At 44.8% G+C, this 16,982-nt stretch overlaps 1 protein-coding gene across 12 annotated transcripts in view; it reads left to right on the top strand.

Annotated features, from left to right (window-relative positions):
* PHKA2 (phosphorylase kinase regulatory subunit alpha 2) overlaps nucleotides 1-16,982 on the top strand; it is a 70,424-nt gene that overhangs the window by 16,042 nt on the left and 37,400 nt on the right. For all 12 annotated transcript variants that reach the window (XM_053202128.1, XM_053202132.1, XM_053202131.1 and 9 more), the window contains exons 3-7: nucleotides 6,565-6,723; nucleotides 9,758-9,805; nucleotides 10,961-11,129; nucleotides 13,080-13,162; nucleotides 15,423-15,503. In XM_053202128.1, coding sequence (XP_053058103.1) covers nucleotides 6,565-6,723; nucleotides 9,758-9,805; nucleotides 10,961-11,129; nucleotides 13,080-13,162; nucleotides 15,423-15,503 — 540 coding nt within the window. The remainder of the gene's footprint in view (nucleotides 1-6,564; nucleotides 6,724-9,757; nucleotides 9,806-10,960; nucleotides 11,130-13,079; nucleotides 13,163-15,422; nucleotides 15,504-16,982) is intronic.

The following is a 16,982-nucleotide window of genomic DNA, read 5'->3' as shown; positions in this document are numbered from 1 at the left end:
TGAGCATCTTTTCATGTGTCCGTTGGCCATTTGTATGTCTCCTTTGGAAAAATGTCTATTCAGATCTTCTTCCCATTTTTAAATCAGATTATTTGCTTTTTTGTTGTTATTGAGTTGTATAGGTTCTTGTTATACTTTGGGTATAAACCCTCTATCAGATATATTATTTGCAAATATCTTCTCCCATTCAGTAGGTTGCCTTTTTGTTTTGTTGATGATTTCCTTCACTGTGCAAAAGCTTTTTACTTTGGTGTAGTCCCATTAGTTAATTTTTGCTTTTGTTTCCCTTGCCTGAGGAGACCTATCCATAAATATGTTGCTAAGTCCAGTGTCCATGTAATTACTGCTCATGTTTTCTTTTAGGAGTTTTATGATTTCAGGTCTTAGGTTTAAGTCTTTAACCCATTTCAAGCTAGTTTTTGTGTATGGTCTAAAAAAGGGGCCCATTTCCATTCTTTTGCATATAGCTATCCAGTTTTCCCAGAACCATTTATTGAAGAGACTGTGTTTTCTCCATTGTATAGTCTGACCTCCTTTGTTGTAGGTTAATTGATTATATAATCATGGGTTTATTTCTGGGCTGGCTGTTTTGTTCTATTGATCTATGTGTCTGTCTTTGTGCCAGTACCATAATGTTTTCATTACCATAGCTTTGTAGTATATGTTGAAAGTTGGGGTTGTGATACCTCCAGCTTTGTTCTTCTTTCTCAAGATTGCTTTGGCTATTTGGGGTCTTTTGTGGTTTTATACAAATTTTAGGATTTTTTTGTTCTAGTTTTGTGAAAAATGCTATTGGTATTTTGATAGGGATTGCATTGAACCTGTAGATTGCTTTGGGTAGAATGGATATTTTAACAATTAATTTAATTAACTTAACAATTCTTCCATTCCATGAGTATGGTGAGGTTTGTGTGATTGAGTTTTAGAAAGTTGTGTGCTTCTAGGAATTTATTCATTTATTCTGAGTTATCCAATTTGTTGGCACATAATGGTTCATAGTATTCTTTTATTACCCTTTGTATTTCTATGTTCCAACACCACTTATTAAAATAATAACTGTCCTTTCGGGGTGCCTGGCTGGCTCAGTCGGTAGATCATGAAACTTTTGATCTTAGGGTTGCAAGTTTGAGACACATGTTGGGTGTAGAGATTACTTAAAAATAAAATCTTAAAAAAAAAAAAAGACTGTCCTTTCCCCATTTGTCTGTAGACTTTTGTCAAAAATCAATTTGTCATATTTGTGTGGATCTGTTTCTGGACTCTGTACTCTGACCTCTATGTATCTATCCCTTTACTTCTTATTAGGTAGAGACAAATTTAGGATTGTTAAGTCTTCATGGTGAACTGACTCTTTCATTTTTATGTAATATTCCTCTGTATCCCTGGTAATATTCTTTGCAGTAAAGTCAGCAAAGACCTTACCTGATATTAATATCTCAATTCCTTTTTCCTCCTACCCCTGTCCTAAAGAGTAGGAATTATCATTTATTTAATACTTTTTTATAAGCCAGTCTTTTTTTTTTTTAACATTTATTCATTTTTGAAAGACAGAGAGAGACTTTTTTATAAGCCAAAAAGCAAAATACAAATGGCTCGTTACCATGTTAATCTCTGATTGCTATAGATTCACTTATCAGTGGGCTATAAAGGTGGGGGTCCCAACCCACCACAGCTAGCAGGTAAGGTCATCATGACAGCATAATTATTCACAATTCTTTACATAATAGTTGTTTACATAATTGTTCACATAATAGTTCACAATTATTTGCTTCCCATCCTTAGGGGAGGATTTCACATCTCTCCCTTGTTGAACTCAGAAATGGCCATGAGACTTGGTTTCATGGATGAGATAAGAGGGGAGGTAATATGTGTCTATTCTGGCTGGCAGCCTGAAGAGGCAGCTCAGGGTTTGCTGTCTTTCTTCTCCCCTGCCATGGGATGGGCAGTGTTGTGGGTATAGGCTGCTCCAGTAGCCTGGTTCCTAGAAGAAAGACAAGACCGAGCAGAACCACGGTCGACCAACGATGGACATGAGGCATGGAAGAGAAATGAATTTTTGGTGTTATAAGACGCCAAGCCCTGGGCCCAATTCATTCTAGGCCTTTCTCTCACAAATAGGCGCCAAGAAGGGCACTTTCTCTAATTTAGAAATGAAGAAGTGGTGGAAGAGGTAAGAGGGGCCATCAGATGACTGAAACTGAAGGACAAGATGCCCAACTGTTGGCCCCTTGTGCTCAATGAAACACAATTTATTTGGGGCTCATTGTCTCAGGCCTCTTCTCCTCGAGTTGAAGGGTATCATTGTCAGTTCCCTCACAGCAGGGGTGCTGAGTCTCCTGGCTCAGGCCTGTGCCTTCTCCACATTGGGACACTACCCTTGACTCTTCATGGCTGTCCTCATAGCCCCATTGTCTGCAGTCCGCCCCATCTTCTTCCTTCATGGCCCCACACCTGTCACCTCAGGAAACGGTTGTCGAGCGGTCATGGTGCTTATTACAGAATTTGTCACTAATGTTAATTTACTCTTACAGGTAAAGTACACAGAGAGTTTAGTAAAACAGGGAAGATTGATTTGAGTGAGCAAAATTCAGGGCTAAAGAAGGGGAAAGGCAAAGACCTGGGGGTGGAGAGGGTGGAGAGTTGCCAGGGTTTTTTTCTCAAACATATCAATGGGATAAATATATCTACTAGCCATATTTACTGTAAAAATAAAAGAAGGCACCGGGCTTTTTTTTTTCCTAATAAAAATAATGATGGTTACGCTAAGCAGACTTGTAGATTGTTCCCCTAACCACTATCCCCATCTTCCCCATCGGATTTCCTGAAATAATTCTATGAAAAAGAAGTAATGTGAATGAAATCTGTTCAGATAGGTTGATAATATAGTTAGCAGTTATTGAGCACTGATTTATGGTAGATACAGTCCAAAATGCTTGATTTGGATTACTCATTTAATTCTCACCAACAACACTCTCTATTTGAGAGAGAGAGAGAGAGCACACGAGCGCAAGTTGGGGAGAGGGGCAGAGGGAGAGACAGAGTGAAAGAGAGTATCTTAAGCAGGCTCCACGCTCAGTGCAGAGCCCCACACGGGGCTCGATCCCATGGCTGTGGGATCATGACCTGAGCTGAAATTAAGAGTCGGATGCTTAACCGATTGAGCCACCCAGGTGCCTCCCAGCACCTCTGCTCTTAAACATAATATGCTGAAGGCTATGTGTGGGTATAGATACAATTATATTTTTAAAAGATTGGAAAGCAGCATATGGTTAAAATGATCATATCTGAAGCCATTGGCTTAGCCTGAAAAGCTCTGCCCACTTTCCTCCTGTTGTCTGCAGTTTGGCTGTTTGTGTTTGGCTTGTAAAATTGCAGCAGATATGACGGCCCCTTCCGTTTAGATAGCTAATGCAAGTAGAAGACCCCAGAGAGAGCTCTGAAGGGATGGACCTGTTGGGTGGTTCACAGAAACCAGTGAGTGAGAATGCAGGGGTGCAGCATAAGCCACCTTTAAGGAGGGGAGTAAGTAGCACAAAGGCAAAGCCACTGGCTCGGTTAGAAGAAGGGACAGCAGACTGGGCATCGCACAGTATCTCCCGATCTGTGGTCGTTTCAGTTTTTATGAATTACATCAAAATGGAACCTCCCACGTCTTCCAACACAGCACATTATTTTTTATAAACTTAGAGAAAGAAGCCAGTCTTAGCTGGGGCTGCCGTAACAAAATACCACAGACAGGCGAGCTGAAACAACAAGAAATTTATTTCTCACAGTTCTGGAGGCTGGGAAGTCCAAGACGAGGGTGCCAGCATGGTCAGGTTCTGGTGACGGCCCTCTTCCAGGTTGCAGACAGCCGGCTTCTTGTTGCAACCTCACGTGGCAGAGAGAGCAAGCTGGCATTCTGGCCTCTTCTGTAAGGGCACTAGGTGCCATTCGTGAGGGCTCTACCCTCACTAATCGCCTCCCAAAGGCCCCACCTCCGAATAGCATCACGTTGGGAATTAGATTTCAGCATCTGAATAGACACGAATGTTCAGTTCATAATAGTAAATTCAAGGGGCCGCTGGGCGGCTCAGTCCGTTAGGTGTCCATGTTCGGCTCGGGTCATGATCTCACGGTTCACGGGTTCGAGCCCCTCATCGGGCCCGGAGCCTGGAGCCCGCTTCCGATTCTGTGTCTCCCTCTCTCTCTGCCCCTCCCCCGTTCATGCTCTGTCACTGTCTCAAAAATTAAAAAAACATTAAAAAATTTTTTTAAATACTAAATTCATAACTTACTGTTCATAACTCCTTTCACTGAGTGCAGTAGCACCGCAGTTTAACATGGTTTGAGTAGGTAGTTTTGAATGTGGGGATCTCAACACCCAGACTGCATCCCTGTAGTGAAACGAGGGGTTCAGACATAATAGCTCTGGGTGGAGATAAACTAATCCAGTTCACCAGGTAAGCCGAAAGTAAAGAATCAAAGAAGTGACTTCCAGCTAACAGGACAGTGACATTTCATAATCCAAACCACACTTGGCACTATGTGTCGGCGGTCACTGCTGTCTCATCGGAAGGCTGTTTGTCTCCGTGGACTCTCAGTTGACGGATATTCGAGGAAGGGGCTGATTTCTTTCTCTGGATCTCCTGATGATTCCCGTCCTGGGATTAGCCACCTGGCCTCAGAACAGTTAAAGTTGCTTATGTTATACATGGTTGGATTTTTTTTTAAAAAACCCAGTTGTCCGATGTTGGACTAAGACTCACACCTTCACTCAGCCATTTCTAGACTTCAGTTCTTTAAAATGATTGATGTACAATTGTTGGCCATGGAACTGTGTCAAAAGACAAAACTCTGTTGCCCCTGTGGGCGGTTTCAGTTGAGTTTTAGATGCTTTTGAAGAGGGCATAGATTAAAGGAGAAAGTCCACTATTTAATTCCTCATGTGGGACCGTTTGGAACTATGCCAGTGTTTTCTTTTATCTAATAACCGTGGCACTATCACTTTGAAAGTACCCAACAGTTTTTTCGTGAGCCTCCTTGTAAATAATTTAGTACTCTTTTGAGTAATTTTTTTTTAAGCTGGCAAGGCTCTGTATTTTATTGGACGTATTTTATCAGATACATATTTCTTTACATATTTTCAGGACAGGTCAACAAGGCTTGATCTTTATGTCACTCTTTTTCTATCTTATCCATTTTATTTCTAGGCACAGAGTTTATTAGCACTGGCTTTTAAAAAAATAATAGCTTTATTGGGATATAATTTACTTACCGTACACTTCATCTGTTTAAAGTAAACAGTGTAATGGTTTTCAGTATGTTTACAGAGTCATGCATCATCACCGTGATCAATTTTGGAACAATTTGATCAGCTCCAGAAAGTGACCTGTTAACAGTCACTCACACCCCATTTCCTTCTACCCGCCCCCCACCCCCACCCTAAACAACCATTAATCTTTCTATCTCTACAGGTTAACCTATTCTGGACGTTTCATATAAATGGAATGAGAGAATATGTGGTCCTTTGTGACCAGCTTTTTTTTACTTAGCATTATGTTTGCCAGGTTCACCCATGCTATAGCATATATGAATGCTTCTTCATTCCTTTTTATTGCTAAATGATATTTCATTGTATAGACTACATTTTGTTCATTCATCAGTTGATGGGCATCTGGGTTGTCTCCACTTCTGAGTTATTATGACTAATGCTGTCAAGAATATTGTGTGTACTTTTCTGTGTGTGAAGATCTGGCTTTTTAGTGACTCGGCTGCCCTTTTAAATATCATAGCTAGGGGCGCCTGGGTGGCTCAGTCGGTTAAGTGTCCGGCTTCGGCTCAGGTCACGATCTCACAGCGCGTGGGTTCGAGCCCCGCGTCGGGCTCTGTGCTGATGGCTCGGAGCCCAGAGCCAGCTTCGGATTCTGGGTCTCCCTCCCTCTCTGCCCCACCCCTGCTCGCGCTCTGTCCCTCTCAAAAATAAATAAACATTAAAAACAAATTTTAAATATCATAGCTAAATAGGACCTCTGATGTCCTGTTGCTTAGCGTGTCCTTTTTGGGCACGTGAAATGTCTGGATTACAGACAAGGCCTTGGAGGCCCGGATAGGGTAGGCGGCTTCCCCTGGCACACAGAGCTGGACTGGTGGAGTGGGGCCCCGCATCTGGGTCTCTCGCTCCAGGTTCAATGTCTCCCCAGCTGATGTGGAAGCATACAGGCGGGAGAAGACCTGAAGCCTGCGGTGCGCAGATTTGTTAAGACTCGTGGGCTTTTTCTATTGGTCGGTCGTTTTGTTTGTCACAACGGTATGATCTGGTTTGAAAGCACAAGAACTTCAGCGTTAGAAGGTTCCCTAGAGACTTTCTAGGCTAATATTTCTATTATATAGATGAGGGAACCACAGAGGAGTGACGTCACTTCTCACGCAAGACCATGCTGTTGGTGGCAGAGCAAGGAAGGACCAGAACTCCGATTTCTGCTCCTCATCCCGGCCCTCGGCATGCCCCCTCAGGGCAGGCGTCCGTTTGCCAGGAGTTGGGTGAAAGTGGCGCTGAGTCATTTTGTGTCTCTTCTCTAACAGAATCCGGTCACAGGGCTGCTGTCAGCCAGTCACGAACAGAAGGACGCCTGGGTGCGGGATAACATCTACAGCATTCTGGCCGTGTGGGGCCTGGGCATGGCCTACCGCAAGAATGCCGACCGCGACGAGGACAAAGCCAAAGCCTACGAGCTGGAGCAGGTAATGCCGAGTGGCAGCCACGTTGGCTGCTCAGCCCCTTTCCCCTGAACTGAAAAGCCTCCAAGGAGGTAGCTGTTTGTGTAGAACAGTTCGGTGCGTGCACCCCGTCCATTCCTGCTATAGAATATTTTAGGGGGGCACTTAGGTAGCCTCCACCTCTCATTGGTCTTTTTCTTTGAGATTTTTTGTCTTCCTTAAAAACAATAAAAATCATACTATTCTGAACAGGAAAAGAAAGCATCCACATTTCTAACTAGCTACATGTCTCTCTCACATGCTCTGTCCATTTTACATATACTTACATACACAGTGCCATTATACACTCATATAATGACTGTTTCCAAAGAACACACCAGAAATATACGTTCCAGAGTGTATGCTTTGTAGTAGTCATGTTGAAAGGGTATTTCTCCAAACGGTATTGCTACTGCTTGAAACATTTTCGGAATTTCCCTTAGAAATTCCTTTCTAGTTTGAGCCCTTCCAAAGCGGTCTTATTAATTTATAGTTACCTTTTACTTTTGAGTCACATTGGTGTTGTCCAATATTCATGCCTATGTTACTATCACAGCACTGTGAAATCCTCTTACTGATTTCTCAGATCAGAAACTGACGTACCCGCCGAAGCAAAGGTTTGCCATCCTTGAGTACGTAAGAAAATATTCTGCCCTTGAGCATGGGAGGTATTTTCAGAGTATTTGGAGTGACGGTGTTGAAGCAGAAAGCATTGACATATAAAATTATAGTTCTCTTAGCAGGAGAACCTTTTGGATTTATCTTTGATTCGTACGTTCCTCCTTGGCCCTCCCAGCCAGCCGATTGTCAGACCCAGGGAGAGTTCTTACAGCCCGATCAGTGCTTGTGATAGCAACCAAAGTGGGCAGGAGTTGTGGGCAGCCTTGACGACAGTAGGGAAACTTAAGAGAGGAAACCTGTCTGTGGGAGCAAGGGAAGGATGGTTTGGGTTTGACTGGACGTTGCTGAGCGTAAGGTGATACAATCACCAAGCCTTGGAGGTAGAGCAAGAGGTAGTTTTTAAAAATGCTTATAGCAAGCACTGGGTGCTCCCCCAAGAAGGTGGGTAGCTAGCACATAAGTGAGCCGTTCTTAGCAGCGTAATAATTTAATGTGGTTGTTCATCAAACTTCCCATCCTCCCTTGAGACGAAGTCAAAGTAAAGCCTGCCTGTCTACACACACGTGTGCACGCACGCACACACACCGTGTACCTCTCCTCTGTAAGCGTTTTCTTTTCTTCTTAATTTGTTTTTAATGTTTATTCATTTTTGCGAGACAGGGTGTGAGCAGGGGAGGGGCAAAGAGAGAGGGAGACAGAGGATCTGAAGCGGGCTCTGAGCTGTCAGCGCAGAGCCCGACGCGGGGCTCGGACTCATGAAAGGCGAGATCGTGACCCAAGCCGAAGTCGGACGCCTAACCGACTGAGCCACCCAGGCGCCCCCTCTGTAAGCATTTTCTGACGCAGGCTAGAGTTGACTGGATTTGCTGCTCTGTGACGGACGATAGCGAGGCATGAATAGGGCACGTTGTTTTGATGAGTGTGGTTGACAACTAAAGAGAGACGTTTCCCTTGATTATGGAAGATAACATGGGATCTTCCAGTGATCCGAAGCAGGGATGCTATTGTGCTTGGAGCTTGGGAAGCACAGTCGTTCATTGTGTGAGACTAGCCCATGCATGGCAGGACACTTAGGCTCCTTGGTCCCTACGCACTAAATGCCGGTAGTCCCCATCTTTATCTTGGTGACGGTAAAAATGCTCCTGGCCCCACATTTCCAGATGTTCCCTCACCCCTGGAGGATGGGAATGGCCACCCAGTTGGGAACCACTGTGCCTCTTCATAATGGAAAATGAGTTTTCTTTACTTGAGGGGAAGTCAGTTGACAAATGGTCACGCTGTACACAGTAGGAAATGTTAATTATAGCAATGTTAGTTATAACCGTATCGTGAGGTAACATTTTCTGCCTCAAAAGAGTTTATGACCTAAAGTGAAATCGTATTCTAGAATTCTAGGATTTTAGAGGCAGAAGGATCTGAAGGATAATTCACTCCAGACTTTTCTCTGGTAATTAACTTCCATGGCCTTTACTACATTCCTCCTCGGCAAACCACGTATGTTCTGCAAGACAGGAGATGCTCGTGGTCCTGGGTGGGAGCTTCTTCTAGCCAGTCTACTTCGACCTACAAACTGTCCCATTCTGTAGCCACTTGTGAATTCATTTTATGGTGTTTCTCATAGGACATATTAAGAGCAGTCTTTTGATGGGCCTGAATTGTGAAGGAAGTGGGAGGCAACATAACATATTGACTAAGAGCTCAAACGCCTGCCAGCTGCGTGACTTTAGCAATGTCGCCTCATCTTTCTCAGCCTCAGGTTCCTCATCTATAAAGTGGGGTAATAATGACACTCACCTCGTAAGGTTGTTTGCGAGAATTACACAGAACCCAGGCAAAGTGTTTTATACAGCTCCTGGGCAGAATGTCTGATTATCATCGTACTATTGTTATTATTTATAATAATAATTACAATAGTTGGTTGTGATACGTATTATTGAGTAACCTTGGCGGCTACTTGCATTTTGTAAGAACTTTACTCAATAGTCCAGTGATGGTGTCACAAATGGCTCTTTGGCAAAGTGTCATTACTTTGGGGCAGGATGGTGGACTTAATTCATCTTTAGCATGACAAAAATGAATTACTAAGAATTGTGACATCAGAATTAAACATCAGGGTACTAGGCTTATACAAATTGTCTCGCTAGAATACCAGTGGATTCCAGAACTGGAGGTGCCATGTGGTCCAACCCCTTTATTTGAGATAAGTCGCTGCATCCAGATTTTCTTTGTTTGTGATGGATTGGAGGTAATCGAAACAATCGGAAGACGTGTATATGCTCAGGATGTGCCTTCTCAGGGAGGTCTCCAGGCAGCCCTGGTTACCGACCACGTGGTAAGGAGGTGGTTTTCATGGAGCAGGGAAGCTGGCCTCGTCACTCATCCCGCTTTATTTCCGCAGAACGTGGTGAAACTGATGCGGGGTCTTCTCCAGTGCATGATGAGACAGGTAGGCAGAAAATGGCAAATGTGTTTTCAGGTCATCTTAGTGGGTATTTATCATTTACATGGTGACAGCTAACATCCCTAAAGCGTCTTGAGCTTTTCTTCTCAAGTGGAAGAGAAATAGGAAATATTTTACGTCCTTTGTCCTTTTAAATTATCTTCAATAAGGACCCAGAATCAAAGGACCCTGTTACTCAGAATCTCTTTTGAAGAGTTACTTGTGTAAAAGGAGAACATGCCCTTTTTTTAAATGGGGCAGAGACCATTGTTATTTATTTATTTTCAATGTTGACTTATTTATTTTGAGAGAGAGAGAGAGAGAGAGAGAGAGCACGGGCAGGGAAGGGGCAGAGAGAGAGGGAGAGAGAGAATCCTAAGCAGGTTCTGCGCTGTCAGTGCAGAGCTCACATGGGGCTCGATCCCATGAACCATGAGATCATGACCTGAGCCAGAATCAAGAGTCGGACACTTAACCGACTGAGCTGCTTAGGCGCCCCAGATATCATTGTTTTTTAAAGCCACTCCCAGACAGCCACGTAGCACTGTTTATTTTGTTGAGTTTATAAAAGGGTTTCCTTTCATTTGAGTTGAAATGCTTGAGTTTTTAAAACTTGACGTTACTGTTTACTGGTATTTTCAGCGAGGAGTAAATAAAACAATTCATTGAGCTTGTACTGTGTGCAGAACATCCTGCTGGGATCTGCACACATTCCGAGATGAATGATACTGTCCCCGCCCTTCATCAGCATATGCCCGGTTAGTCTTCGAAGACCTAGTTGCCCTTTCCTTTGGACATAAGGAAACAAGAAGTTGAAGTTTAAACGGGGCCTCTTTGTTCCCTCTCTCTCTTACTGAGTGCCTCCCGTGTGTCACAGCTCATGCTGGGCATATGCAGACAAAGAAACCCTTTGGCTTGACCCGTTGCCCTGCAGAGCTTGTTAAAATCCCACTGGGCCGGGCCCCTTCTGGTGCGGACGGGAAGAATCCCCCACACAGCCCCTCTGTGTGGTGCTCACTAGGGATCATGTGCTGCCTTCCATCCCTCTGGCTCCCAGAGGTAGCTGCTAAGAGGTCTAGAACTAAGAGATGGGCTTTGGGTATGACCTCCGCCCGCCGTCAGCCCCTTTACTGTGTGGAGCCGGCTTGCTTCCTCCCTCAGGTACATAAAGTGGAGAAGTTCAAGCACACTCAGAGTACCAAGGACAGCCTGCACGCCAAGTACAACACCGCCACCTGCAGCACCGTGGTGGGTGACGACCAGTGGGGCCACCTCCAGGTGGATGCCACCTCCCTCTTCCTCCTGTTCCTGGCCCAGATGACGGCCTCTGGTGAGCCAGGGTCATTCGAGCCCATTGTACAGGGAGTGACATTGTACAGGGAGAAGGGGGTGGGGAGGGACAGGCATTGATTAGAATTCAAAATAAGTTATTTCTGTAAAGAAAGAGCATGCTCTTGATAACGTTACATGCATTGACTCTGTGACATGCTCATAGCCAACCTTCTGAGGACTGGTAGGACAAAGGGCTGTTGATCCCAAAGCTTCCTTGCTGCCACTGTTTACTGGAGCAGCCGAGATCAGATCTACTTCTGACAGTCTGAATATCTGCAGACAGCGTCAAACCGCCTCTTAGGATTTTCTTCTCTAGTATTAGCAGGCCTGGCCCCTTCACCTTTTCCTCTCACTGCCCGGCTCACCCCCTTCTAGACACACCCTCATCTACCTGAATTATACCCAAACAGTGTCGTTTCTGGAGCTCGGCTACGTGCCCGGAGTGGTCAGTCAGTCCATAGTACCCATGCTGGGAGTGGGCCCGAAATCCCCGACCATGAGCATTGCCCCTCGCCACCCCCCCCCCCCCACTGTGGCCGCCGGGGCTTAGGTCAGTCAGCTGCTGTGTTGCCAAGTTCTCGTCACCAGCGGTAAACTGACCTTTGGAGTTAGAGGCTTCCCGTGTAGTTCGGACTGCAGGTGTGAAACTCAAAGTTAGCAGAAATCCACAAATGATATTGTTACAGCTTTGTGAATACACCGGGCATTTATAAAAAATACTTCTTGGTTGTGAAAATTAATATGAACCTGTAAATAGTTTGGAAAATTTAACAAAATACAAAGAAAAAATTCCCCTGTCCATTTTCATTTGAATGTATGTCCTCCAAGTTTTTTTTATTTAAGGTCTTATCATTTGCATGGATAATAATCTTTATTATATAGCATTGTAACTTGAGCATTTTCCCCATGATCTTACAAGCTCTCGATAAACATAATTTTAGTGACTTTATCAGTGGATATGTTACAATCAAACCATTCCTTTATTCTTTTCCCCCTATTATAACTAATGTTGCAATACCAACTTTGACCCCTTCTCCGTTTGCTTCCTTCTGTTGGGTGTCATTCAGAGGCTACTTACATATACTACCAAGTTGTTTTCAGAACAGTTTACTAGTCAAACTCCCCCCATTGATGCAAGAGTTCATATCTCACCATACCTCTACCAGCTTCAAGAATTCATACTTTAAAAGTATGTGTATTTGCCATGATCAACTAAACGTTAAAGGACCCAAGCAAAAATCCAGCCCTGTTGGTCACCGCCTGCTTCAGTGCAGCCCCCTAGGGAGGTCCGGGGAGCTCGCCTTTCCACGAGGTTAAGGGTTGTCTCCTGACGCTGGGGGCTCTACTCTCTCATCTGCCACTGGGGAAATGTACCCACCCTTTGGCTCACTCAAGGGTAAGAATGGTGTCTGGTTGCTCCGGGCTAAAATTCATGGTTTGTTGGAAACTTCTTTGCACAAATCCAGCACTACCAGGAGGCCCCACACCTTCTCTTCCCATTTTTACTACCTGTAGGCACACACTCCTCCCTTCCTTTCTCTTTCAGAGATTAGGCATTAACCGTTCCAATTTACTTCAGACTGAATTAAAAAAAATTTTTTTTTAACGTTTTATTTATTTTTTGAGAGCGAGCATGAGTGGGAGAGGGACAGAGAGAGAGGAGGATGGAGGGTCTGAAGCGGGCTCCATGCTGACAGGGTGACGGCAGCAGGCCCAGCGTGGGGCTCAAACTCATCAACTGTTAGATTATGACCTGAGCCGAAGTCACATGTTCAACTGACTGAGCTCCTCAGGCGCCCCATGCTTCAGACTTAATTTTTGATGCGCTCGTAAGAAAACTGAAAATGGGGGTACAAGGATTTCTTTCCTAGTGTGGTATTTGTAGTTGGTAATTGGCAGCTCTCTCTTCACAACGTAAGTCCGTAACTTTATTGTTTTTCTTTACTAGGTTTACGTATTATTTTCACCCTTGACGAGGTGGCCTTCGTACAGAATCTTGTTTTTTACATAGAAGCTGCATATAAAGTCGCTGTAAGTATCAACCCCAGTAATGTTTTCAGGTGTCCAGTTAAGAAGAATAAAACTCCTACCATTCTTGGAGGGCCAGACTGTTTGGGGCTGATCAGAAGGTTAGCGAGGTTAGAGCTCTGTGACTGTCACCTCTGCGCATAGAGTGCACATTTTCGTCCTGGAACGCAGCTGGGGAGTTGATGTTTTTGGAATGCACCACGTGCTCTGCTCGAACCCATTGTTCCGGTCTGAAATAAGACCAAAAGGCGTCCTGTGGCCTGTACCGGGCCGGCCTGACCCAGGGTGAAGGGCGGCCGCGTCGGCGTGTGGGTAGGGACTGCTGTGCGTGGGGATCCCCCCACGCAGCCGACAGGCGGAGGGCCCAGAGCCAGATGTGGGCCCGGCCGGTGCCGGTGGGTGTAAACTGTATAAACCCCACCCAGTTCCTCCAGGCTTCTGTCTGATATGGAAGGCGGCGCCTTGCGCACTTCTTAGAAAACAAGGAACCTTTGCAAAGCTGAGTGTAAGGGAAGTAAAGAAAGGGTAGAGTTTGTTTTCAAAAAAAAAAAAAAACAAACCCAAAAACGCCACTATGGTCTAGAGCAAGGGTCGGCAAACATTTTTTGTAAAGGGCGAGACAGTAAAGATTTTCAACTTTTCAGCCCCTACGGTCCCTGTTGCTTCTACTCAAGTGTGCCATTGTCGTAGGAAGGCAGCCCTAGACAACACGTGAGCACGTGAGCATGGCTGTGTCCCAGACAGACCTTGTTTACAAAAATACATGGCAAACTAGGCTTGGTCCAAGGGCTACCCCGGGTCGAAAGAGGCGATTCTCAACGAGGGTCAATCTTCCCCTCCCGGGGGACATTGGACAACATCTGGTAACAGTTTTATGCTTGTCACACGGTGGAGGGAGCTACTGGCCCCTAGTGAGCGGAGGCGAGGGATTCTGCTGAACATCCCACCTCGCACGGGCAGCGCCCAAACACGGCAGGATCCAGCTCCAAATGGCGGCAGTGCCCAGGTCTAAAGAAACCAGAGAAGTCCTTGTGGGAAGGGTGGGACTTGTGGTAGACCTTGGAGGGTGAGTAGGGTTTAGGTGAGCAGAACGGTGCGGGAAGAGCATGTGCAGTCATGGGCGGGAATGAGCTCTGAATGTGGGAGCGGTCCTTGGGGAGAGGGGGCTCCGGGGGAAGGAGGAGGCAGCCTGAAAGCAGAGTATTGGAGACAAGCAGAAAACAGTCTGCTTGTGGGCGTGCAAGGGGCGGGGGCCAGATAACAGAGGTGTGTGGCCAGCCGGAGAGAGACATTTGACCGGGAGCCCCTGGGGAATAAATGGTTTGTCATTTTAGAGTCCTGCACAGGGGGGTGAGCTGATCAAAGCAGTTGCTGAGGATGAGTCACTTGGCTCTGGGGTTGGAGTGAGAATGGCGTGGAATGCGCAAAGGCCCAGATAGGAGGACTATGGAGGAAGGAGTCCTGGGGCTAAGCTACAAGGTGTGCCAGCAGGACAGAGGCGAAAGCCGCTCTGGTGTGCACATTTTGGAAATGTTCGTCTTTGCAGATCAAACAATAAACGCTGCAATTTGGCACTGGTCCTGTTCTTGTTGGGTTGTCATTTTTCAGTAGCGCGTGTAGCGTTATTTCAGAACCGTATCCAGCGCTTGCCTCACCTAGGTGAAAATACGAATTATAAAAGGTATGCATGGATCACAGCCTCTGTGTGGATGGCATGTTCTGACCCAGTTCTTATTAATCTGGTTTAAAAGATAGGGCAAGTTCAGTATTCTGTGCCTCACTTGATTTTGGCTTTTGTTCCTTGCTTAGCACTTTTTCCCAAGAGGTAACACTAGAAATTGGTATTAAATTATTTTAAGTGGTTTGGTTGGCTTCAACTAGCTATAATGCATCTGTTAAAGTTTCTTTATTCTATCTTACAATTTAAGTTCAAAGGGATTAGCTAAATAGAGGGGCAGCATTTCATTTGAAGAGAAATAAAACATGTTCTCTACAAATCAGGAATTTCTTACAAATTGATAACTTTTAGGAATAAGAAAATTGAGAGTGTTTTTGCATGCATTTTTGTTCCACTTGAGTTAAATTCTACACAGAGGTCAAATGAAGTGAAATTAAGGACAAGCATAGCCATGAATCCTGTAACCTTTGAGAATGAATATTCGTGTGCCATTGTGCCTGTGGGTAACATAAAGGAATTATGTTTCCCTAGCACTTCTCATATACCTCTTTTTCCTGCTCTGATGACTACCTTTTTCTTCCTCAGGATTATGGAATGTGGGAGCGCGGAGATAAGACTAATCAGGGCATTCCGGAATTGAACGCAAGCTCTGTAGGAATGGCCAAGGTGATGGTCTTGACCTGTTTGTTCTTCCTTCTGTGCATTTTAACTGCTTTGATTTGGTTCTCATCTTTAGGGGGATGGATTTAATCTAATGAGCATATTTTTCAAGTCAGCCACAAGTATGAAATTCAAGTGGCACAGGTACCCCAGACAACTGAGATTATAGGTAAAGAATGTAGGATTCCTACACTGAAGTGTGCCTGTGCCCGAAAATAAGTGTCCTGCTTCCTCATTATTATCACCCACAGGCCTAAGCTCTTGCTGTTGTCCAGGCATCTGGATGTATGATGTCCAGTCTCCTTTTCTGGGTCATAAAGAGAGCTGAAGAATATGACTGCTTTGTAGGGCAGGGCTCAAAAGTTCCAAAGCCCGTGGGCTCAGGACTGGCAAGTAACATAAACAAATGAAGCTGGCCAGATAGAAAAGTATTGAGGGGTATTGGAGGCACTGGAAACTTTCTCTAAAAGTATTCCAGTTCAAAATCATTTTTTTTTTTTTTAATTTTTTTAAAATGTCTTTATTTATTTTTGAGACAGAGACAGAGCATGAGCAGGGGAGGGGCAGAGAGAAGGGGAGACACAGAATCTGAAGCAGGCTCCAGGCACTGAGCTGTCGGCCCAGAGCCCGACACGGGGCTCGAACTCATGGAGTGTGAGATCATGACCTGAGCCGAAGTCGGACACTTAACCGACCGAGCCGCCCAGGCGCCCCTCAAAATCATTTTTAAAACTACTTCAGGCCTTGGGGTGCCTGGGTGGCTCGGTCGGTTGGGTGTCCGACTTCGGCTCAGGTCATGATCTCACTGCTCATGAGTTCGAGCCCCGCGTCGGGCTCTGTGCTGACAGATCAGAGCCTGGAGCCTGCTTCAGATTCTGTCTTCTCTCTCTCTGCCCCTCCACAGTTCACACTCTGTTTCTCTCTCTCCTCAAAAATAAATAAAACATTAAAAAATAATAAAATGAAACTTCATCAGGCCAAACAGAACACACCTGTGGGGCAGATTCAGTCTGCCAGTCACCGGTTTATATCTCTTGCCCTAGACATTTAATGTGCCTCCCTCTTGCTCAAGACTGAAGTATATTTTTGGATAGAATAAAGACTCCAGAGCTAGAATTTTCAAAACAACAATAAATATGTTCTGTTACAGTCAACTGACAGAAAGCTTAATACTAAAAGAATTAACTTCCTTAAGTGGCAGATTGCTAATGTTAAAATTAACACAAATAGGTGAAAGAAAAGCTGTCTGAATTTAGTGCCCCCCCCCCCAATGTTATAAACTCATTAACATCTCACGCTTTGGGAGAAATACTAACTTCATTTGGGGAAATGTTAGTCTGCTTTTTCTTCCTTGTTTCTACAAAGAGTGGCAACATCCAGGAAAGTTGTGATTTCACTGAAAATAAGGACAGGACCTATCTCCAGGACACTTTAGCTGAATTTTACTGATATGTTTCCTCACCTTGGGGAAGGCATTTATGCTAG

Source organism: Acinonyx jubatus, chromosome X (genome assembly GCF_027475565.1).
Source record: "Acinonyx jubatus isolate Ajub_Pintada_27869175 chromosome X, VMU_Ajub_asm_v1.0, whole genome shotgun sequence".
NCBI lineage: Eukaryota > Metazoa > Chordata > Mammalia > Carnivora > Felidae > Acinonyx > Acinonyx jubatus.
This window is presented reverse-complemented; position numbering and strand designations above follow the sequence as displayed.